A 24210-nucleotide genomic window follows, 5' to 3' on the forward strand; every position below is an offset into this window, starting at 1 on the left:
TGATCGTCTTATATTATCCTCGGGTTCGCCAGTGAACAATGTAGCAGAAGCCGGTGAGATCATGAAGAACATGAGTCAATAGTAAAAGTAACGTGAATCATATGATTTCTGATCTCGCACGGAATACGCGCACGTTCCGTTCCCATTCGAACGGAAAATTGTACAGCTTTCGCTTTCAGTTAATTTCAAATCGTTATTCTCGACTCAACGATTTTTCTTGATATTTACCAGAATATCTTGCAGAGAGACCGGCATCAGGGAGCACGTTGTCATTCCTTGGATGAAAAACAAAAGAACGTTTCGAAATCCAGTTGGTATACGTTGTAATCACGTGGAATTAACGATCGCAGCCTCGAATAAATAAAACTCGCACCTTACTTAGTCACTAGTTATTCGTTTCTCGAATATTATCGAGAAAAGATATTCGCACTGAACGTAAAAGTTGATCGGACACGAGGTAGAAAAATTGTCGCTCATTTCCGAAAAGCGAAATGTTAAAAAAAAGAAGAGAACATATTGAAACGATTTAACGAGAGAAAGAGAGAGAGAGAGAGAGAGAGAGAGAGAGAAAAGTGAGAGATCACCGTCGCGTTGTTTAGGACAGAAGCTCTTCCGCGGTGACGGACGAACGATCTCTACGCGATCGGAAGGCCGAGTGAGCACTGAGTCGTCCCGATTTCACGGAAGAGCCTCCCGCACGTATATTAAATTAAACTACGGTACAGCGCCAGTATAGTCGTCTTACTTCCACCATAATCCAATATCGCAATGGATAATCTGAAAGCGACGATGTCCCTGTCTTACGGCAAAATATAAGATAAAGTGGGAATGGAGTTTGATTAATGGATCTTTTTCGACAATCGCAAATTTTTTTTTTTCTTTTCTCCTTCTATATTCTTGTTTACGATCACCAACGGATATTGTTCGTAGATCATTAAACTTTTAGCGAACTTGTAGCTTGACAGATGATATTGTAATTCCAAAAGACTATTTTGAAATAACTTCTTCGTCTCTCTCTCTCTCTCTCTCTCTCTCTCTCTCTCTCTCTCTTTTAACGAGATTACCAATGAATTTTAATCTACGAAAATTGGCGTCCGTCAGAAAAGTAAACGAATGAATTTCGCATAAGAAAACATGGAACGACTTCCATCAAAATTCTAAGAAAGACGTGCATTTACAAATAATTAATACAGGAACGTTGCTTTTTCTACAAAAAAATCAAAAGCGAATAATAGAGACGCGTCTTTTTGTTTGCTGAATGAATTTAAAAGAGAAGTTACGCCCTTCCGGTAATCTTTTTCAAATTTTTACGAGCGAGCGGAGTAACGAAAGTTAAGAAGTAAAACACGGTAATCGGTTTTCGCGAGCTACAACTGCATTGGCTCGAGGCCACGATAATACCGGATAAATCCTAATTTATAAGAACGGCGCTAATAACTTTTACGAGTGCCCTCGCTGCTCGTTCGAGTCCGTTGTTGATCCTTTCGGAAATAAGAGAGTACTTTCTTGAATCCGCTCGTTCGAAGTATTTCTTTTGCGCGTTTATTACGTCACAATTAATAACGTCGCGAATATTTAATAAAGCAAGATTTTCTACAGAAGAACGATAAGACAATTATTCGCCGGGTAAAGAATTTTGTTTTAAAACAGATATATCTTGGAACTCTCGAAAGGATCTTTTCGATCGATGAACGTCACCGACCTTTGACTATCCGATCACGTCGGAAGGGCATCCACTACTGGATTCATCGATTTACGCTCGTTCCTAAAATAGAAAAAAAAAGGAAAAAAAAAAAAAAGAAAAGAATCGAGACGATATTTTCCAAAAGACTCGAGGAAAAATGGTGCTTACAAGAAAGATCGAGGCTGGATCGATAAGACACGTACGAGGCTTTACGTCTTAGACGCTATTCCACACTTGCGATAGCAATCGAGGCGTAAGCAGAGACGACAAAACAGAAGACGAAGAATATATGCGAGTAAGTATTAAGAATAACTTTTGAGAAAGAAAACGGACGTTCTTTTTTTTTTGTTTTATTTTTTCCGCGACCGTAAAAATTCACTCGCGCGTCCTTCGGTAAGGATGGTCGGACAGGCACTGATCGGCCGGATGTAGAAACGAAACGAAGTCGCTTCTCGTACACGGCTCGTCGTGCGTGCTTGCCTCGGTCAAATATTATGTTCGCCGTCGGACCGACCTCACGCATACACACACACATACACACACATACAGATCACACACACGCATACATACATGCAAACTACACAGGGCAAACATACGCACGAACTCCCGCGGAAGCGTAAGCGTATTATAATTTCTAATCGAAACGCTGCTGGAATCCTATTGTTTCCTTTTCGTCTGTTTCCGACCAACGGCTCTTCTCGGGCATCCATTTTATTCTTTGGCGGTCAGTTCGAACGCGTTTTCTTCTGTGAAAGCGGAATGCGATATGAATATGAAAGCCAGGAGAGAACGCGTTTCCATACTCGTAACGAATCTCATTTTTAATTTGACAGCGTTATGTAATATCTTTCGAACGGGAGAAAAACGGTCAAGTGTAGAACAGTTTTGTTTCCGATAGAAAATTAGACGGAGGAGCTATCGTACTCTCGAATAGGAGAGATCTTTGTTACCAAGCTGCTAACTGGACCACCTTTGGAAAGCGTTGGCCTTGGAGGCGACCGCTCTCAATGGCGTTCGCGTCGTATGGTAGTAGTCCCTCTTCGTTCGGATCTTTTGATTTTAACGTAAAATAAATATCTACGTTTACGGGATTTTGAAACGATAATACGATCGAGACGATCTCGCTCGACGTCCCTCCTAAAGTACGTGGATTTCTTAAAAGGAACTTTCCGGATGTCATGATACTTTTCTGACGTAGATACGGGTTTGATAGTATCGTTTATATGGAAAGTATCTCGCGAAAGAGTTGCCTGTAAGCAAGATTATGCGAACGCATACGTACTTACCTACCTACTGCTGCGCAGTATCTTTAAGTAGAATAAGAGAGAAGTCAGGAAGAGCATCGTTCAAGAACGCCCGCACGACTTAGGAGAATTCGCTCGCTTAGCCGTTTCGTGGCTTGTAATTTTCCGTTCGACCGTGTAATAGAGGTATTAAGCATTCTCGAATACGTTTTATGCTAACTGCGATCGAAGACAAAGCTTCGAGGCTTATCGCGGTCGACGGTGTTTGTCGTTGAAAAATATTTGATTAGAATAGTAGCTCCCGCAAATAATTTCGCATCGAATTCGAGCTAACGTCGTAAGCGCGTTATAACTAACGAAACCGCCCCGCCTCGCCCGAAGGAAAAAGATTATTCCGAACGACGGAGGTTCCTTCGATATTAAAATTCACGTTACGTCGATATAAGACTCCTTAAAAATCTCATTCGTTCTGCGATATCCCGTTCGTGCTGCATAACTATGTATATATATACGTAAGGAACGGTACTAGAAAAATAACGGAGCGTGTCATGGCCTCGATTCCGCGAGTGCAGCGAGCTGAATCTGCGTTTTGGTACGGCAAGGGAGACAAAAAATGAGAAATAGAGAAAAGAAAAGAAAACCGCCGAAGTCAAGAAAGAGAGTGAGCGAGCGAGCGAGCGAGCTAACTCAAGTAACCGACATAAATATTTATGAAAAGCAATAAATGTCGGTTCCCTTTCGTCGAATTTTCTCTCTCTCTCTCTCTCTCTCTCTCTCTCTCTCTCTCTCTCTCTCTCTCTCTCTCTTCTTTAAACCTTGATATATTAAATCTTCTCTTAGAAATATATCATAGACTGTGACTACTTTCTACGTGGGATGTATGTAATTCAGCTCGCACGTGCACACAGGATTTCGTAGCGCGTTTTACGCACGTGTCTTTTTGTCCCCACCGATTGCAGCTACACGTACGATATACGATCAAATTCGATTACGAAACTTCTTTTCAACGTCGGCTCGATGGATCGTTCGTGCGAATCGAATTTTCTCCTGATCACGATTTCGTTACAAATTCTGATGTACAAAAGTTTTACGATTTATGCACGCCCCTATCCTATCCATGTGGCAACGAAGTAGAAATATCTCTTGATAAAAAGAAGAAAAAAAAAAAAAAGGGAAAAAGATAAAGATAAAGAAGAATACTCCTGCTGCACGAGACTGCAACACGTGGTATACGCAAACTACGCGAGGGCTTCGGAAAATCCTGTTTGGTTAATCCTCTTCGTTCGTTCAAAATAAAGAGATCGACTGCAGCCAAAGATACGTTTTCATATAGACACGTACTTGCCGTCTAACGTATAATATTTGCATTCTATTTTAAGTTAAAAAATCGATAGGATTTTTTTCGGCTCCGTGTGTAAAACGCGACAAAAAAAGCTTTGTCATCCTTGCTTCGATCTTTTTTTTTTCTTTATAAATTCGATTACTTTGGACGAACGTTCCATATTATCTTTGCACAGAATTAGCCGTAGACAAAAAGTCGCCTCGTTGCATCGTTAATATTTACAAGGGTACACCTTACACTCTTAATAAGAGCTCCTTAATTCTATCCCTATCGGTGTCAATACTTTGTAAATATTACGAAAACTCGTACGACAAGAATCAACATTAACACTAGTCCAAGAAGAGAGTCCACCTATTAATAATCATTTCTCTCGAAACATTAGATACGCTTCCTTGGATAAATATATCCGTGGAACGAGAGTTTCGGGCCAAGGTCAGAATCTTTTTAGTCTTCTAATTCTTCTCTTTTTTTTTTTCAAGGAAGAAAGAAAGAGAGACCATGGTATAATAAGCAGCACGAAGAAAAAAATATTCCTGATACGAAAACGAGTTTTCTATTCATCGAGAGTTTTTCACCTTCGTCGTCGTCGTCTCGATCGTCGAAAGGGGATGATTAACGAAATTGCGTTTCGAAAATTGCATCGATATGTGGATTGGACTTGTCGAGTCGAATTGTTTCTTTCGATCACGCACATCCTGTAATTTACAAGACGAGACTACTCTCAAAGTTATTATGATATTTAAGAGAAAGGTAAGAAGGCAAACGTCTTTCGCCTCTTGATCCACTGAACTAGAATGAAAGCGTCAATCGGTATCTCTCTTTGAAAATCCTCATCTAACAAAATAACAAAAAAAAAAAACAAAACAAAATAGAAAAAAGAAAAAGTAAAAAAGAAAGAGAAACTTATCTTTAAAAGGAAAAAGATCGATGGAAGAAGATAGATAAGAAAGATCGCGTGTATACTCGTGGTGTCTCACGTTTCACGAGCGATCTCAATTTTCCCTATCGATAGTCAAACAGGCAAAGCCTCTCACCCAATTTCACGTGAAAATCCGTGGTATCCAAAACCGATAAGTAGACTCGCTCTCGGGGACTAGAATATGGTCTATCGTACGATAGACGTCAGAAGCCTCTTCGAGTTAGCGTTCGTCAGTCTTCGATGTCAGAACAGCTAAGAAGGGTTGGAAGATATAAAGGGGTGCGAGCGAGAGAGAAAAATCAAAGACTTAAATCTCTCACGCGCGTGTAAGCACGTGTATACACGTTGCCCGACCATTCTTTCGAGCTACGTTAAATCCAGAGCTTAAGTCTCTAATTGAAAGACTGGCCCTGGTCACGATATCGCCCCGTGACGGTCTCCCTTTCCTCTTTTCATTTTTTTTCTCTTCTCTTTCTCTTTTACTGTTTTTACTTCACCCTCCGTCTATGCGCGTACATGCGCGAAAGAGAACACGGTGACACTTCTGGTCGTAGAGAACCGCCCTAAATATGAGAGTGGACGTTTCGGACCAAAGTCGTGCCGCAGGCAATTCGTCCGATAACGAAGGGTACCGCAGAGACACGCACACACGGACGCACACACGTACACACATGCTAATGCGTATACGAAGCGATACACGGCTCAAATTCGCACGTGTTGCCGACATATATGTCGCTGCACGGATAGGAAAAAGAGGCTTCTCTGGTGGAAACGGCCGCCGAGTTACAGGCTCCGTGCTATCGATCTGCGCAACACCCGGTACATGCGAAATGTCCGCCAACGGACGCCCAATCTCTCTCGCTCTCTCTCTTGCTCCATCTATATCTATCCATTTATCTCTGTCCATCTGTAGATTTAGCTACATGTACATGTTGCAAATCGTATGTGTGTGGTTCGCGATGAGAGATATGTCCCTATATGTTGCTACACCCTTTTACTCTCTCTCTCTCTCTCTTTCACTCCCTTCCGAGAATCCAATACCATTTGGAGGAATCAGTCGATAGTGAATCGAGAAACTCTACGATTGTGTTTGTAAAGAAAAAAAAAAAAAAAAACAATGCGGACAAAGAAAAATGCTTGATTCCTCTTGCATCGATAATCCTATGAAGATTGCATCGTGCCACGTTGATATTCTCTCTCTCTCTCTCTCTCTCTCTCTCTCTCTCTCTCTCTCTCTCTCTTCGTCTCCGTTTTTAGACCAACGTAACTTATACCGCGTTATTCTCTCGTTCGAACGAAATCGCGAGTCTCGATCGGCGTCTAGAGTTACTCGCATGCGTCAACGTCGTGCCAGATACAAATCATCGTCGTCCGACGGCTTCATTCGTTCCTCGTATATTTCGATTCGTTCGAGAGGTCTCTTTAAAATTTCAAGAAAATCTCAAAGGTCTCGTGGAATCTTTATCTATTAATTAATTTATTAAAGATTAATGGCCGCAGACGGTTCTATGCGACGACGAGTCGCATTAAAAAAGTTAATGACGATCGAAGATTATTATTAGGGAGATTGGAGACGATCGAACGACGCGTAAAAGAGAAAAACGAGTTCGCGTGACCGCATTTATCATCTCTAACGAGCTGACTTCTATGGATTCAGAAAAAGAAACGGTCTTTATCGGTTTATACTGCATCGTCTTTCATGTGCGAACGGGACATGTATGTGTGTATCTCTCGAAGGGAACTGGCCGAGTTGAGCAGAGATGACGAGGACGAAGAAAAAGAAGATGAAGATGAAGAAGAAGAAGTAGCGGATAAAGAAGAAAGAGAAACAGAGAGAGAGAGAGAGAGAGAGAGAGAGAGAGAGAGAGAGAGAAAGAGAGGCAAAGGGAGAGAGAAAAGGGAAGAAAAAAGAAGGAGGAGTTTCATGCGCGTTAGATACGTCTCGGACACGATCTCGTTGCGTCGCTCGTATGTCGCTCAAGGGTGCGTGACTCGGAAACGCAGTCATAAGAAAATTTATGCAGCACGCCCTCGAACGTGCCATACGTGCTTCGGCAAACGAGTTTCGCGTAACATCGTCCGGCTCTTCGCGCCAAACCAGAACGCTCTTTTACTTTGCGATAGATGCGACGCTTTGTCTCGATTTTTCTCCAAAGTTTACCTCGTCGAGTATGAATTCCGAATCGTCTGAACCAAGAACTACGTTATTTTCGATAACGAGTGACGTTTTATATTCGCTTCGTTCGTGCTCGTTTGTGTTGCAAATATATGTAGATAGAACGTCCGATACGATTCCGACTGATAAAAAAGACCATATTTGTCGAACAAATATTTCTCTAAATTTCTCGTCGATTTTGTAATCTTTACTTTACTCAAATTGTGATCTTATTCAAAAGGATCGAACGTAATGCAATCTCGGAGTACATTTTACACGACGAAGGGTGATTTTCCGATAGCGATGTGTACGCGCATGAACGACTCGAAAGAGAATAATTTCTGAGCTAATGCCTCACGACGAACGCTACTTTTTTTTTCTGATCGCTCGCGTTTCCCATTAAACGGCGAGGTAACGACAATGTATTTCTCTCGCAATTCATTAAAGAGTGGATATATCGAGCGCATTAAAAATAAATTATCAACTCCCTTCGAGTCTCACGTTGATGAAAACGTGTGGTCAGAGATAGATAGATAGATAGATAAATAAATAGATAAAGAGAGAGAGAGAGAGAGAGAGAGAGAGAGAGAGAGAGAGAGAGAGAGAGAGAGAGAGAGAGAGAGAGAGAGAGAGAGAGAGAGAGAGAGAGAGAGAGAGAGAGAGAGAGAGAGAGAGAGAGAGAGAGAGAGAGAGAGAGAGAGAGAGAGAGAGAGAGAGAGAGAGAGAGAGAGAGAGAGAGAGGTTCCATTAAACCATTCCATAACGATAACTTATTAAACGCAAAATTAATATATAATTATTCACCAATCAGCGAGAAACATTTACTACCGAGCAAAGTTAATTAAAAAATTTCGACAAAGAGTAAAGGGAGACTATTAATTGTTAAGTATTTGCTGTACTACTCGTGCATGTATATGCACCTGTACTTGAAATCGACAAGAGCCACGGTGAGAGAGCGAAAGGAAGAGGAAGGGGGAGAGGAAGGGAAGAGGGAGTAGCGCATCTATTAAACGTTAGCGATCTCGAGCGATACTCGAATGCTGCGATGGACCGATTATACCTCGGTTAACTGCGAACGCGAGGCTTCTCCCTTGAGATACTTGCATACGTACACACAAACACAAATACCTAAACATGTTCTGTCACGGAACATGCTCGTCCCTCTACATCGAATTATGTGCAATAGGGTACAAGGTTGTGCCGTTACCGTTGCCATTGCTGTTGCTGTTGCTGTTGCGAAATGCCACTTGGAGAACGCATATCGCATTGTTCGCTGACTCGGTGATACACATTCGCCGTATTTGCGAGCGCAAACTCCTAGACCTGTCGCGAGATTAGATACGGATCGGGAAGATCTTCCCTCGAAATCTCTGTAGCGAGTCTCTCTGTTACAGTTTGAACCGTGAACTGCGAAAGCGTTCTTTGGTTTTCTTTTCTTTTCTCTTGCTATTTAAAAAATACAAGTCTTTTATTCTACGCTCTCTTTGAGAGAAAAAAAAATAATAAAACCTATCTTTATTCCGTAATAAATGCTTATATCGTAAGAATGCATTTCTAAGAATAGAGACTCCTTCGTCATGAGAAATATCAAAGAGATAGCGATCGATCTCAAAGACATTCGTCTCCTCATTGTGCGTTTCGTGTCCTTGGTAGGATGCGCATAGATTTTAATAGAATTAGAATCCTCGAGAGAGAGAGAGAGAAAGAGAGGAGAGGGAAAAGTAGTCTTTGTCGATTCACCGAGGATCGTCGTTGATCACGAGACAATACGTGACTTACCACATGAGCTCTATGATGCTGATGATGCATAGTGTGATGATGATGTCTCTTCTCCTTCGCATGATGTTTACCGTGGTGCTTGCTACCCCGGTGCGGCGGATAGGTATGATAAATCATGTTAACGCCGAAGCAGGGCTGGCGTCACCTGACCTCGACGAGATTACACTTGGACATACCCATCTGTTGTTGGCTGGTCTGATGATTCTGATGAGTAGTCACGGTCAGACTGGCGCCGCAATTCGCGTTTTGAAGTTTCCTCGTCCCCGTCGTACCCGTCCCCGTCGTAGTCGATGAACTCTGCTGATGTTCGCTGGAGCAACCACCGCTCGACTGTTTTTCGTCGACCTCCGAAGAATTCCTTAGGGTCAGATCGTCGTCGTCGACGTCCACGGCGAAGGCGATACGATGATGAGACATCAGTTTGACGTTCGAAGTGATCGGCGTCACCGTGGTAGCCGGATCCAACTTGACCAGGGCAGCTTGCAATTCCAGGGCATCCATCTCGATGATTCGATTCACCAACAATTCTTTCTCTTCTTCCTTTTCTTCCTTTTTTCTCCAAGTATCGAGTTACTCTTCGTTCTCTTACGAAGCCTTCTTCAACCAGAGGTCCAGATATATCGGCTCATTCGAGCCTCTTTTCCTCTCTTAATTTTAAGAGAGAGAGAGACAGAGAGAGACTCTCCCAACGAGTTTTCAACGAAAACCTCTCGGATACGGACAACCGAGCGATAGAAAAACTGTTCGATCTCCAAAATATTTTTTCCACCCTTCGGCGGAATCATTACATACCTGCACAGACACCCACACAATACACGCACACACAAACGCGCGCGTGCGCGCGCACGCTAAAGTTCAGAAGCTTTTGCTGCTTTTCCACTATCTTTCTCTCTTTCATCTCTCTCCCCCCTCTCTCTCTCTTCTTCCTTGTTATTTCACCTTCTCCTTCCGCTAATGGCCACGATCGTTTTCGTGAAAATGTTTGACAGGAAGTCGACCCGTTCCCTGCGCATCGATAGCCACCGTTCGATCTTTCCACTCGTAGTTATCTATCTATCTATCTATCTATCTATCTTTCTTTCTTTCTTTCTATCTATCCATCCATCTATCTATCTATCTATCGATCTATCTTCCTCTCACAATCGGCACCAACGGCACCACGGTTCTTTTGATTTCACCTTTTGATTAAAAACCGCTCACGGACGTACTTCCATCGACGGTCTCGATCGTGCACTCTACGAGGAAAAAAGGAAAAACAAGGAAAGAAAAAGAAAAAGTTGCGAATCGCTCGAAGGGTGACAAAAGAGAGGGGGAGAGAGAGAGAGAAAGAGAGAGAGAGAGAGAGAGAGAGAGAGAGAGAGCAAGAGAATACGAAGCACGAGTTTCCTTACGTCAACGTCGACCTTTAATTTCGATCGACCCTATGTAAACGGATGTTTTGCGAACGAGAAGTAAAAAGGAAAGTGCCCGAGGAGGTTTTTTTCTATTGCCAAGTTTTGCCTTGACTTACACCGACTAAGTACAACAAAGTTTTAACAAAGCCGGTGTTATCTTGTTTTTTTTTTTTTTCTTTTCTTTTCTCCTTTTCCTTTTTACTCGACGAAGCTAAAGTAAGCAAAGATAAAATGAATTACGAGAACGAAACACGAAGCGCGTCAAAATTTCTGATAGTCATTATAATTCGAAGGACGTCTTTGCGAACGCGATCGCTTAGGGATACGAAGAAACTAAGGGAACGTTAAAAAGGTGGAGAAGGAAGTCGCGTGCAAATTTTCCTAGGCCAATTCAGGAGCGATAATTCGAGTCCCATTAGGCGATCGAGTTCCTCTACCGATGTCTCGAGGCCGACACGCCTCGGGCCATCTCTCTCTCTCTCTCTCTCTCTCTCTCGGTTGCGGTTCGTTCCGTTCGAATAATGGAAGGTAACGTTCGGTCGCTCGTTCGCTCGTTCGCTCGTTCGCTCGCTCGCTCGCTCGTCGGTCGTCTTTGTCGTCGTTACTGTTACCACTGGTATTGCTCTCGTTGCTACACGGCCCCGTAGATCACGGTCATTATGCACGAGCTCGTGAGCTCGCGTGACCGTCTTCGTTACGTGCCAGTAAACGGGCCAAGCTCTGTGTGTGATCTATCGCGGGCTACCATTCGTTTTATCGTTCGCTCGTTGCCTGTCCTCTTACGTCGACCGTCGCGAGAGATGCGAGAGAGCGAGAGAGTTATATGTCCGACAGTTTACTACTACTACTCTACTATTACTACTACTACTACTACTACTCCTATAACAACAACAACAACACAGCAACAACGACCTCTACATCATCGACGCAGAGGGTAGGCTGTTTCTCCCGGGGAAATACTCGAGACGCATTGCGAACTTCGAGGACACGAAACGATCATAGGGATCTATGCCAAACACTACGTCAAGATTTCCTCTTTGATCTTCTCCTTGCTTTTTATTTATGTATGCAAGTGTAGTATGTTGATTTCAAACGCGAGTCGGAAGAGAAAGTAAATCGATCCGATGCGGACTTTTTTGTTTCCTCCAATCCGCGCAAGAAAGTTTAATAAATAATTCTTACATTCATGTTTCGACGGTAGGAATTAAAAGGAGAAGGAAAAAAAAAAAAGAAAATGTATTTCATTGTGAATAATGGGATGGAAGAAAAGTTGGGTCGAGTCCAATGTACGAGAAGGACTTTTTTTTCCTATCCTTGTCTCTTTCTTTCTCTCTTTTTCGTCTTTTCATTCCTTTTTCGTGTAACACCAAATAATGCAAATCCCGAAAATGGAAACGTACGGGCCGGTTTTTGAGTTCGAAACTGTCGGTCGAACAAATTCAGTTTCGCCGTTGAACGTTGCTTGCACCGAGTAAAAAGGTGACAATATTTACCGTTTTGCCTGACGTATTTTTCAACTCTCCCATAGCCATTTGGATCTCTCTCTCTCTCTCTCTCATTTTTGTCATGAAACGCGGAGTATGATTTATATAGCTTAACGTGTCTGCTGGTGCAGAGATAAAAGGTAGAAATTTGCATACAACATCTAGGAGGTAGACATCTGTAATCCTCAGCCAAACGTTTGCTCTTTCTCTTTCTTTTTCATTTCGAAGAAGGAACGAACGAACGAAACCTGAAACTTCTTCGTCGCAAAGTGTCCGTGGGTGGATGTCGAGTTATCTATAGGTAGTTCCAAACGTACTTTACGCCGAGCTAACGCCGTATCGCCAGAGATACGGGGATAAAGACAAAAAGAAAAAGAAAGAAGAAAGAAGGATACTAGGTTGATTACAAAGTTGAACGATGGCATCGTTAAAACGAGCAGGAGAGATAAAGCCGTTTTAAAGCAGGGAGAAAGCTTCTGCTTTTAAAGATCCGTAAAACGCAACAGTTCGATAGTTCAGATCAGAATTGAGGAAGATGTTGCCGAACGGATTTAAAAAAAGAAAAAAATATATAATATCGAGATTCGAAAAAATGTTTAATCGAGTTTATAACGAGGAGATCGAGAAAAAGGTGGTGGAAGATCTAAACGATTATCCGAACGATTATCTAGAAATCTTTCTCTCTCGAAGAAAGAACACGGACACGAATCGTACAAGGAATTTCAAGGGCACGAGTCCGATGAGTTCGGGTCTCCCGAAAGGACGGTCAACGCACTTTCAGACTCTTTTGTGTGATTCGAACGCGTTCCTAAATCATTTTCATGAGCATTATAAGATAACATTAGGGGCGGGGAACGCCCACGGAACTTGTTCCTTGTTTCCTCTTACTCTTTTTATTTTTTTCCGTTTCTTTCTCTCTCTCTCTCTCTCTCGATTTGACGAGGAAACATCGTGGGCCCAACGATCGCCATTGTTTCAAGCGACGATTATATCGTGTTCCCCTTTTCACGATCTCTACTGCTATTTTAACGAGAAAGTGTAGTAAAACGAAGAAGCTGAGAGAACAAAATAAAGAGAGAGAGAGGGGGGAGCTTATTTTCTCAAAGGAAAAGAAAAAATCAAACGATCGTAAAGAAAAGACGATTAAAAGGTTCGAGTGGTTTGGAACAAAGGGTCTTCGACTGCGAGCTGGACAATGACTTTCTCGTCGTTTAAAATACCACGACCTCTATATTACCTCGCAGAAGACGGACGAGAAGAAGTAAAAGAAGAAGAGAAGAAGAGAAACAGAGAATGAGATAGGAGCAGGAGGATGAAGAATATATAGTAGCTTCTCGTTTGCTTCTTCCGTGAGCATAATGGTAGCGTTACTCTTTGTTGCAGCTACTTCGTGTCAGAGCGTAGATAATTAAAGGGTGTGGAACTAGACAGGTACTCGCATATACCGGTACACCTCTTCTTCGTAAACGATCGTACCGGAAGCTATTCTGGTCCAGAAGATTAGCGACTAGGCACAACGGGAAACGTTCGAGCAGTAATGACGTTGGCGTTTGATTTCACCCTGACAAGATACGAGAGACGATCATTTTGCACTCAGCCCGAAGACTCCATTTGAACTTTGGATTTAATTTCAGTAACGGTAGAAGGACGACGATAAAATTAATTACGACTTTTCGTTTACGCGAATTTGTTTTTATCGCGAATCGAATCCTCCGATTCGATATACGGTAATTTAAGAGGTAAATATCGATGAAACAAAGACTAATGTAAAAAGAGAGAATCGCTTTAGTATGCGATATTTGTCGACGGTACACACGCATACGTATTAGATAGACGTCGATAACGAGCAAGTACATATAGGATTGTGGAGAGTCAAATATCTGCCAGCCGCAAAACGTTAATTAAAGTACGCTATATCGGAAGGTTTTCGCTTGCTTTAGAGTCTAATCAAAGACGAGCCAATAATAGTTCCAACCCTCCTCTTTTCTTTCTTTACTTCCCTACGCTCGATCTCGTAATATCGCGTTAATCAATTAAGAAAGTATAATGAAATTTATTACCGACCGCCTGAAGGGTTCCGTTTATGAGCGACGAGTCAACGCGACCGCTCCGTATCAATTTTCCTAACGTCGAAATTCACTTAAATCGTACATTTCGTAAGAGAACGCAAAAAACAACTTTCCCACGCAACTGACGAAATGGACATAAATTATTTGATAACTTCAGATAAATTATTTGACTACTTCAATGGGAAAAAAAAAAGAAAATCCTCAACGAGGAATACGTTTTCGTATTTCCAGAGCTACGTAGCGACTTTGTGTTCTCTCTCTCTCTCTCTCTCTCTCTCTCTCTCTCTCTCTCACGAACAAAAAGTAAGTAAGATAAAAAATCCTTTGAACGTTAGAAGTTGTTATAGCTAAAGGCACGAAGCTGAGAAGGTTGAGTCGATCCATCGGACGTCATGGATATAGGCGGAGTACCGCTGTTGCTGGCTACTTTCCTGCCGTTTTCTTTTATCCTTTTCTTTTCGTTTCGTAGGTGCTTTCTCGTGTAGAACAAACTATGGCTACCAGTCGTGGCAGCTAAGTTTAAGTGGGGTTACGAGATGAGGGTCAGCCCGTTATTGCCGCATAATGCCGGAGATATACGCGATGGATAGCGTTAAACTCATTCCGGAGATTAGACGGTATAACGACAGTGATCGGGTAATAACCAATAACAAACTCTCGCGCGTGACCAATATCTCATTTTCATCGAATAACTTTGAATTACGTTTACACATTTTTTCCTTCCCTTCGTTGAAAAATATCATCGAAATTCAGCGAACGCGTCGATATCGAACCGTAGGTTTACACGACGTAATACACGTTTTTAAACGCGACGTTGTTATCGATCGTCCCTCTAAAAGTATCTTTCTTTTTCGAAAAACCTATTCGACGTACGTACGCTGTGCGCTCTCATCGAAAAGACTGAGAAAGGATAAAGCGGCATCGATTTACACAGACTCTATAATTAATGCGGTAGTTTGGAACAGGGAGATGATGAGATGGTTATTGGATTAAATTTAATAAAGATAATCCGCGTACCGAACCGATTTTTCCAAAAGAAGAAGAAAAGAAAAAGTCGATTTAATCGATCGCGACGAGGATCCGACCGTTTGGGACGATCCTTATTTTCTATTTAGGAAAAAGTCGATTCGAGAATGCTTTCGTAGGTTCTTTTTCGCGATCGGAACGGTGACTTTATCGAAGGAAAATACCGTAAAGCGCGAGACAAAGGTAAATCGAATTACCGAGTCGTCTAGTCTCTTTTTCGAGCGACTGCTAAGACGTCCTCTCGACGGGCCAAGCAAGAAAAGTCAGTCGTGGGGAAAATCATGCCCTCGAGCCGTGAAGATAAATCCGAACACAATTCTTGTCCCCGATAACGAGAGGTCTAGTGATTCTGGAAACGACGGGGCAAGTGCCAACCTCCGAGGTACCAACGAGTTTCGGTGGAAAACGAATCTCTGGGGCGTAAACGAGTTCTGTCCAATTGCGTCAATGATAAAAGATACTCGAGAGCGAGAGCTTCGAAAGTTATAGAAGCTCGACTGCCGATGGATAAAACGAAAGAATTGCTATTGTCTCAAAGTAGACACGTTCTTTTCATTCTCTTTTCTAGTTGTCTCTCTTATCTTCTTTCGAGAATATTTTACGACGTACTTGTCCGTCGAACTATAATCGCTGCTATGAACATCGTAGACAGGCGGTGTAGGTTGAAATCAAACTATAGCCACCTGGCTTTATCGCGGACTTTAAAGACTTTTAACGCGGTACGAACGTATTTACGAGCACTCGCGACTGCCCGACCGTACGCGTCGAAAGCTATTCTTCTCTCTGTAGGTATCACCCAGAAGTCGTTTCACGATCGAATAAATACCGCGAGTGGGAAAATAAAGGTTTCGCCTTTCGAGCCCCCCTACCGCGCGTTGTTGCAACGTGGAAGGGGTATTTTTAAAGGGAGTTTTTCTAATCGCGATATCGCTTGAATTTTTCTTCAAATATCAGAGAATTTTGCTTTAGAGGGAAGAACGCGTTCGAAGGCGTTCGTACAAAGCGAGCCGTGTGATAAAGCTATGTCGGCGTCGTAACCCTCGTTGAAAAGGAAGGATCGATAGGTCCATCCGCCGTCCGACAATAGATCCATCGAATTTACTAAGCTCGTACACGTTCGGTGTACGACGTGTTACGTCGAAGCATCGATCAAATTATTCGTCGGAGCATTCGAGGCTTTGGCTAACATCGTAGGAGACTATAGAAACATCGATACATGGGCGGTACTTAGGTACGATGCTGTTTTACCGTCGATTACGAAAGCACTTATCCGTAAAGATCGCGAACACCGAGACATAATACTCGACGCGTTCCGATTTAGCCGTTCGTTCGGGATCGCAATAAAGGTGGCTCGTAAAATAGTCGTCTGGTTCGTGTTCTCGATCGAGGAGACACGCGCACGTCTCCGAGCGATACCGGCCGATCAGCCTAATTAATATCTCGAAACTGGCGTGCCGAGTCGATATCTCGAGCGCCGAGGAACGCTTGGTCTTATCGTCGAGCTATCGCCGACCAAAAGTCGGTCAGCTGTGAGACGTTTTATTATTCGCCTCGGTTAAATACGGACGGAACGATTACATCGTGTACGCGCGTATCGGTCGACTCGCGACGATCGGAGATACGTAAGAAATCATTCCTCGAATTCTCACCGAACCTCCGAAATTCTGTCCGAGAGTCTCATCCCGCTTCTATTACTCCTCGAGGAAAGAAATGAAAGAAGGAAAAGAACGGAGAAGAAGAATTTAGCGGTCTACGTAGGTAATAAAAAGATTAGAAAATTTATGTCAGGTTATTGGTTAAAATTAAAGATTCGAATTTTGTTCGATTCAAAGAGAAGAAGGACGCGAAACGCGCACGTAATCTCGCCGTAGTAAGTTTTACGAGCTAAATCGCGCGCACCGATCGTCATTGTGCGATATTACGGATCATTAAGCGAGATCGGCCAGAGTCAAGCGGGTTTCTTCCTCCGAAGTATCGTATCTCTCCGTGGCGTTGCTTTCTAGATCGTTAGTCAGCCCGCGTCGATAATAACTCTGTGGATTTTGTACGTCGATTCGCCGTCGAGGTAGTACGCCACGACGTACGTGCGTCGTCTATCGTTAACGTTCGATTTCGTTCTACGAACGTGTACGTCGAAGGAACGGTACTCTTTTGACGAATACTCACAAAATCTATGCCTTTCTCGAACGATCGTTCGAAATTGATCGACGTATCGTTCCCATCTCTTCTCCCTCGTACATACCGAACGTGTAACGTAACCGTTCGTTTCGAGATTTGGTAGAAAGATGGTAGAAAAAAAAAAAAAGAAAAGAAAAAAATAAGGAGAGAGACGCGAACGAGAAAGTATTCGATGCTCGAATCGTCAAACGTCGAAGATCCGGAATCTAAAAATAACTCGATGAGAAACGATTCGTCTTACAAAACTAGATACCCTGAGACACGCAGAAGCTGGATATCGATCGACGCGAGGAAGTTGGTAGAAGGAAAGCTTGAAAATTCGAACCAGGTCGGTTCGCGCGAAGCCGTGAAAATTCCAGAGCCGATTCCGAGACATTCCTTTTCCTTTTTTCTTTCTTTCCTTTCCTTTTTTTTCTTTTTCCTTTTTTTTTTTCTTCTTTCGTTAGCCTCTCCGTCTTTACAATACGACTCGTCGAAGATTACATCCCGAGCACGTTGGAAACGTCTGAAGAAGTCGAAGAAGGTAAACGACGGTTGCGAGTTACATCGACGAAGGGAAGAAAAATACTTAGAAAGGAGAAAAAGATCCGTCGATCGTACGGACGAGCCACGCCACCACGCGAGTCGTGTCTTTTCTCACACGCGATTTTACGACGAGAACACGGCGACGTTCAGCGCGGTATGCATACGTGAACGCAACGTGCCGACCAAGAATAAATTAGCTTCCTTCGTTCCGAGGAACGACAAGTGCGATCGCAAAAAAGACGGATCACGAAAACTGGATTTTCTTGGTCGACGACAAAAACGATTCCAAGTTGATTCGAAATCTCTGATGAAGACGAATCGCCCGAATACGAGAAAGAAATATAAACGAGATAAGAACGACGTTAAAAAAGATTCGCGAAATCGTTAATTTTCTATTCGCTCGAGCTCGTCTCGTCGCGAATAGAAAAGTTTAAAGCCCGAGAGCACGGACTTGGCTTATACCGAGGGTCTAAAGCATCGAAGGGCAGACATCTGGCCGATCAATCTGAAACTGGTGCCGAGGGTCGCGTTGCTTGCCAACGAGCGAATGATTCACACGCCTTTCGAAAAATAATAAAACGTAAGGAAACTGGCTTCTCTCTCTCTCTCTCTCTCTCTCTCTCTCTCTCCCTCTCCCCCTCTCTATTTTGTTTCAACACATACACTTTAAATCTTCGTGTCGTTATCCTCGTCTCGAAAGGGGTCGCGATTCGAGCGAAACTTTTCGCGTCCGACGAGCACAAAACGATTAGGAGAGTTAAACGTAGAACGAACGACGCTTGCTACTCGAATGATAAGGACGAGGCGAAGTACAGAAAAAAAAAAAGAAAATTCGTCCCGATTCTCGGCGAGCACGAACGACACCTTCCAGACGCGCGCGCGCTGCTGGACCAGCCGGATCCCGCGAATCTGCGATTCTCTCTCGCCCTCGTAGGGAGCGCGTATCGCCGCCGCCGCCACCACCACCGCCGCCGCCACCACCACCGCCACAACCACCATCACCACCGCCACCGCTGCCAGCAGCACCACCGCCAGCTCCACCACCGTTCGAGCGGCAGCGACGTTGAAAAGCACCCTTCGCGTCGGTGTACTACGCTCGAACGTAAAGGATCGAGAGAGAGGGTGAGATGGCTCGAGAAAGAGCCGAGTCGCGGGGTATAATGGTAGTACGACCGAGAGAGAGAGAGAGAGAGAGAGAGAAACTCGCTGGTTACTGGGGTGGGATCAATATGAGGTTGGACGAACGCGGGAAATTCGCGCGCAGGTCCTTCTACCCCCACGCGATCAGCCCACACCCTCCATTTTCTCTCTTCCTCCCTTTCGATACTCTTTTCTACTTCTCTCTCTCTCTCTTTCTCTCTCTCGTGTCAGGCGTACAGTTTCTTCCTCTCTCTCTCTCTCTCTCTCTCTCTCTCTCTCTCTCTCTCTCTCTCTCTCTCTCTCTCTCACTTTCAACCCTAGCTTCGACCTGTCCTACCTTCGAAAGTGCTGCCCTGCTTCTCAGTGCCCTCACCTGATCGTCCACGCACCGTCATACGCCCACCCGCGACGCCCTTGCTCTCTATCCTTCCATTTCCCTCTCTCTTTTACACTCCGCATCGCCATCTACACGTAAGTAAATTCGTCCTGCCGAAGCTAAGGTAAAATCGAGCGAATCCGAAGCTTCTCTTTCTTTCTCTCTTGCTTGCTTCCTTCGTGCTTTTCTTTTCCCCCCTTTTCTATCTTTCCCCTCGCGTTCGAATACGGTAGAAGGTTCGATTTAGAGATCGAGATGAATACCCCGGAATCGAAAGAGGCACTTGACCTCCTTCCAAGCGTACGCTCTGCTCGTCCTCTAATTAATCCTTCTAACTTCTTCAAAAAAAAAAAAATGAGACAGATAAGCGTAAGAATAGAAGAGAGATCTTTCATCTTTCTCGAAAAGAGAAATGAAATTCTTCTTCGATCCTGGAAACTGTGAACTTTGGTGATTAGAGAGCAAATTGAAATATATCCCGGATTTATTTTCCCTATTTCGAGGCAGGTGGTTTCAAAGAGGGACGAACCGAGGAGAGTCCAAGTTCTTTGATAAAAAGTGGTGGATGACGTCGAACTCGGACACGAAATGTCTTTGCGAATTGGACTCGAGCCAGGACGTAAAGGAACGACGTCGTTTTTATACCTAGCTCCATTACCACGATCGTACACGAGCCCGCAAGATGAGTCGGAAGGGGTGTAACGGACCGAGTGGTGTGCTCGAAAGCGTTCGAAGTTCAAGAGAATTCCTTGTTGGTAGCACGATCCGTGCTATTGCGTTACTTCGCAAAGTACCGTGTGAAGTAGCGCTACGTGGAATTACGGTTTGTTGCTGACGATTATGGTACGCGAGTATGAATCACGATCTATCGTGTTTGCTTTCCACGTACAGGAAATCGTGCACGACCATGTTCCTTGGTACGACCGAGTCGAAATCGTTAATGGCAACGACGAACTCGCGTCGAAGAGTCACGGTGATGCGTAAGACGGCTCGATTATCCCGTAGCGAAGAAAAAATATCCAAACGATTTCCTTCGATTGGAAATGCTAATTCTATTAATTGCAAGAACAAATATATTCGCGTTAATCGAAAGATAGAAGGTTCTCTCTATTTTATTACCCTCCTGGTATAAACGAGCACCTGTATTATATGCGATAAACTTCCGGCATCGGATATATGTACCAAAGAACGATATTTTCTCGGCATTTTATGTCCGCATTATACGAGAAATATAAAGTTTTATGACCGCGCTTTCGCGTTCCAGCTGCGGAAGAAGCTTACGAGTAGTTAGTGTCTCCCATTATCGTCGATTAAAAGAATGGACATCTGATTGAATATTTCCCGACGACTTTTCTCCCCCTCCCTCTCCCTCTCTTCCCTTTCTTCTTTCCTTTTCTACTTTCTTCGCGAAAAATTCCCCAAACGATTTAGTTTTACGACGTTGAAAAGTTAATGAGAGGTACATAGGTTCCCAGGTAGGACAAGTTTTTTTCGAATTCCTTCGAAATCGACTCCGACTTCGAGCGCTAAGCTTCGGGGACGTGCTCGAGCTCGTTAAAGGAGACGACGGAAGCTGCGTTCGAACGTCGTCCCCGCGCGAGCGAGACTTCGAGCGTTTTCCTCGTGAAAATGCGGAAAACCGTTTTACGGCCCTTCGACCGACGCTAGCATAGCTAATGCAGAGTAAACAAATTCTTGGCAAGACGCGTTAGCGGCCTTACGCGTTCTGCATTTTCTCATTGACGACTGCTGCTTTCTTATCTTCCTCCCTTCTCAATGATTTATATTACGCCCGTAACGTATCGCGAGTTCGAGTAAACGTTCTATGGGGAATTAATTTACGATCGGTCGGTCATTCGTTCAATGCTCAACGATTTCGAACCGTTGAACGCGTAGAAGAAGTTTCTCTCTGGGCGAATGTCACGGTCGATTCGGTCGAACGATTAAGAATCTTACGGATCAAAATGGACGATAAAGCAAAATTATGTTAATCGGGAAGGTATCGCGATGGCGATCGATGAAAGCGAATTCCATGGATCGCACGAATCAATGAGCCCCGAACAGGGATGTTAAGACGCATAAGAGGATCTCTATTACAGTTAATCCGCCTACGGCCTCGCGGCGTTTGCCATGGGAAAAGGTAGGATCGGTCGAGCATCGCGCCGACATAGCGGCAAATTGTACTCGGAATCTAAATCTCATTGGTACTACCCACATAATGTTTCTAGCGAACTTACGTTCGCTTACGTACGTATGCACCCGCATTCTCGATACAAACGGATGGACGATCTCGTGTGATTAACTATGAAATTATGTCCATCTTTCTCTCTCGCTTTAGAAACGCTTCGGGCGAACATTTAATAACGAGTTATTAAATTAACGTTGCGTTACGATCGACTACATTTCAGTGAGAAAGTTCGCTTGCTTTTGTACGTTAATGTCGTAGTGTTAAACGATAACGATGGCTGTTACGAATACGATTATTGGATCGAGAAACCGAGAATTTAATTGGCTTACGTAAAAGCGCGATTAGTATTTATGAATTTTAACAATTACACAACAAACGTTCAACACACGTAGAGTTTAGAGCATGCACATAAGCAGCATATTGCTACTCGTTTTCCGTGACAAAGAAAAAGAGAAAAAAGAAAGAAGAAAGCGTGAAAGGAAAATGCGAGATGTTTCCCCTTCTCAAAGAGAAGAGTTGGAGCGTTAATTATTTCCACGATATTACGTAATGTACCTTTAAACGATCCTTTTGTCAAAGTTTTTATATAATAAATCGAGTTGCTTCGATTAAACTCTTTAGGAATCAGCGATGCCTGTTATCGATGGAAATAATTAATTAGTGCTGTCATCTCAAGCCTCTTACATGGTACTATATAGTAACATCGGCAAGGTAGAAACCTAGTAGTCGATAAGAAAGTGACATTACAGAAACCTGCCGCATCCACAGCTGCAAAAATACGGTCGGTCATGGTCGACGAGGTCGCTTTTTTACCGCGCGTTGCATTCGATCGGATGGACGAAAAATCAAAGTTTCTTCGAAAAAGCAAAATTAAAAAACTCGAAGGAAACAAGGTCTATCGAAGAGAGCTATAATCTTTATGTTTTCGGCGAGGGAATTAAAATTAAAAGTTTGAAAGTTAGTTACGTCAAAACGATATTAATTACCTGTCAAAAATATAATAAAAATTTACTTATGATAATTTCAAAGAGGATTCGTTACCGCGCCGGTCCGATCTTAATCTAAAATTAGCTGGTCTGAAAAAACAGGGAGGGTTCTTGAAACAACGAGTAATTAACAGTTTCGCTAATGACATTTTCACAGCCGTCAAGCAACATCATTACGAATTGTGGGAACGAGCGAGTCGAGCCGATAATAAAAAGAGGTGTTGTCTTCTATTCTTTCAACACGAGCACGGTCACACACGTACGCGCGTAACACATTGCGAAGGAACGATGTTGGGAACAAGGAAAACACTGGTTTTGCGGTTTGACGAGCGGAGCTGCAGGAGATCTCGTTTATCGGATGATTAACGCACCGACCGCAATTTCAACAGGTCCTAAAAAAATATTCTCTCCTTGGGTCGTCTCCCGATCAAATTGCATAGAGAGAACTTTACATAACGCCTTGGAATCGTAACGCGAGTAAAACGATCGTTTTTCTTCTCGATACGCGACGTAGAGGATTATTTTAATCGGGAAAGGAAAGAAATTTTATCATAAATAAATAAATATATACACGCGCTCGCACAGGCACACACGTATATATATATATATATATATATATATATATATATATATGTATGTATATATACGAGAGAGAATCGTCGAATATGCACGACCCTTGGGAACGAACCATATTTCTTTCCACGGTTGGTTTGTTTAGGACGAAAAGTAAATTTTCGATATCCTTCGACCACGTAGATAGCACCGTGAAATCAAGTTGGAACGTGCCTGTCCCTTATCTTTTTCATCATAAAATAATGCCACGTGCTTCATGGAGCCGGTTTTGTACTAAAATGCCTGCTCCGACCACCGTCCGCGTTGACGCAGGAAATTTGTGTTCGTGAGAACGAAGTAAAAGAAAAATATGTTTATATGCACCGAGAAGGAAACACAGGGGGGTTCCGCTTCGTTCGCGACCACAGCCATCTCTCTCGCGAACCTGACTCGGATTAAATCTAATTTATATCGAAACTCAGTCGATTCCTACGTTTTCAAAAGTTTTTCGAATAGTTCGATCAGTTTATCCTGGCGATAAATTATTTCCTTGGAACAAAGCTATGCGAGGGAATAATTAAAAATTACGGAGGATATAAATTTCGATTGGATGAGGAAATACGACAGAGCGGAGGAGAAAAAGAAGAAGAAGAAGAAGAAGAAGAAGAAGAAGAGGAGGAGGAGGAGGAAAAAGAGGAGGACGAAGAATTTCGTTTTATAACCAAAACAAGACGCGGCTTTGCATCGGCCAAAGTCGGCCCGAGAGCAACGTGCCACGTAAAGCGAGTGATTTAAAGCGACGCGGGTTTGATAATCCCTCGCGAGAAAAGAAAGGAGGGAAGAGAGATTGAAAATGAGAAGGAAGAGAAGAAGAAGAAAAAGAAAAAGGAGAAGAAGAATAAAGAATAAGGAGAAGAAGAAGTAGAAGCGTGATCGCCGAGCGCGATTCTTACGGAATCAGGCGCAAAGAAAACGGTGCAGGAGAGTGAAGAAGAGAGAGAGAGAGAGAGAGAGAGAGATGGAGTAAAAGAAAGAAGGAGGAGAAGGAGAAGAAGAAGAAGAAGAAGAAGAACACAAAAGAGCGACTTCCCCTTCGGAATCGAAGGTAACGTCGTACTGTCGTGCAAAAGGCATAGAATGGGCAACGATGGCTCAAATGGCCCGTATTT

General features: G+C 43.3%; 2 protein-coding genes across 5 annotated transcripts in view; both read right to left on the reverse strand.

Moving 5' to 3' along the window:
* LOC122630608 (dual specificity tyrosine-phosphorylation-regulated kinase mbk-2-like) overlaps nt 1-24210 on the reverse strand; it is a 123203-nt gene that overhangs the window by 56028 nt on the left and 42965 nt on the right. The gene's annotated exons all lie outside the window — the stretch shown is intronic.
* LOC122630616 lies at nt 9130-19129 on the reverse strand. 3 transcript variants are annotated; one of them, XM_043815292.1, is made up of 2 exons: nt 18463-19129; nt 9130-10128 (listed from the first exon to the last, which is right to left on the reverse strand). In XM_043815292.1, the coding sequence occupies exon 2, from the start codon at nt 9622-9624 to the stop codon at nt 9265-9267; it is 360 nt and encodes a 119-aa protein (XP_043671227.1). In that variant the 5' UTR covers nt 9625-10128; nt 18463-19129; the 3' UTR covers nt 9130-9264. The 3 variants fall into 3 exon arrangements, with proteins under 3 accessions (XP_043671227.1, XP_043671225.1, XP_043671226.1); XM_043815290.1 differs by having other exon boundaries at nt 9130-10358; XM_043815291.1 differs by lacking the exon at nt 18463-19129 and adding an exon at nt 15706-16056 and having other exon boundaries at nt 9130-10358.

This window comes from Vespula pensylvanica, chromosome 7, assembly GCF_014466175.1.
Source record: "Vespula pensylvanica isolate Volc-1 chromosome 7, ASM1446617v1, whole genome shotgun sequence".
Classification (NCBI taxonomy): Eukaryota; Metazoa; Arthropoda; class Insecta; order Hymenoptera; family Vespidae; genus Vespula; species Vespula pensylvanica.

Bases quoted from the DNA above. Each gene is read 5' to 3' on its own strand.
- LOC122630616 (XM_043815292.1), bottom strand. From the start codon at position 9,624: ATGGATGCCCTGGAATTGCAAGCTGCCCTGGTCAAGTTGGATCCGGCT.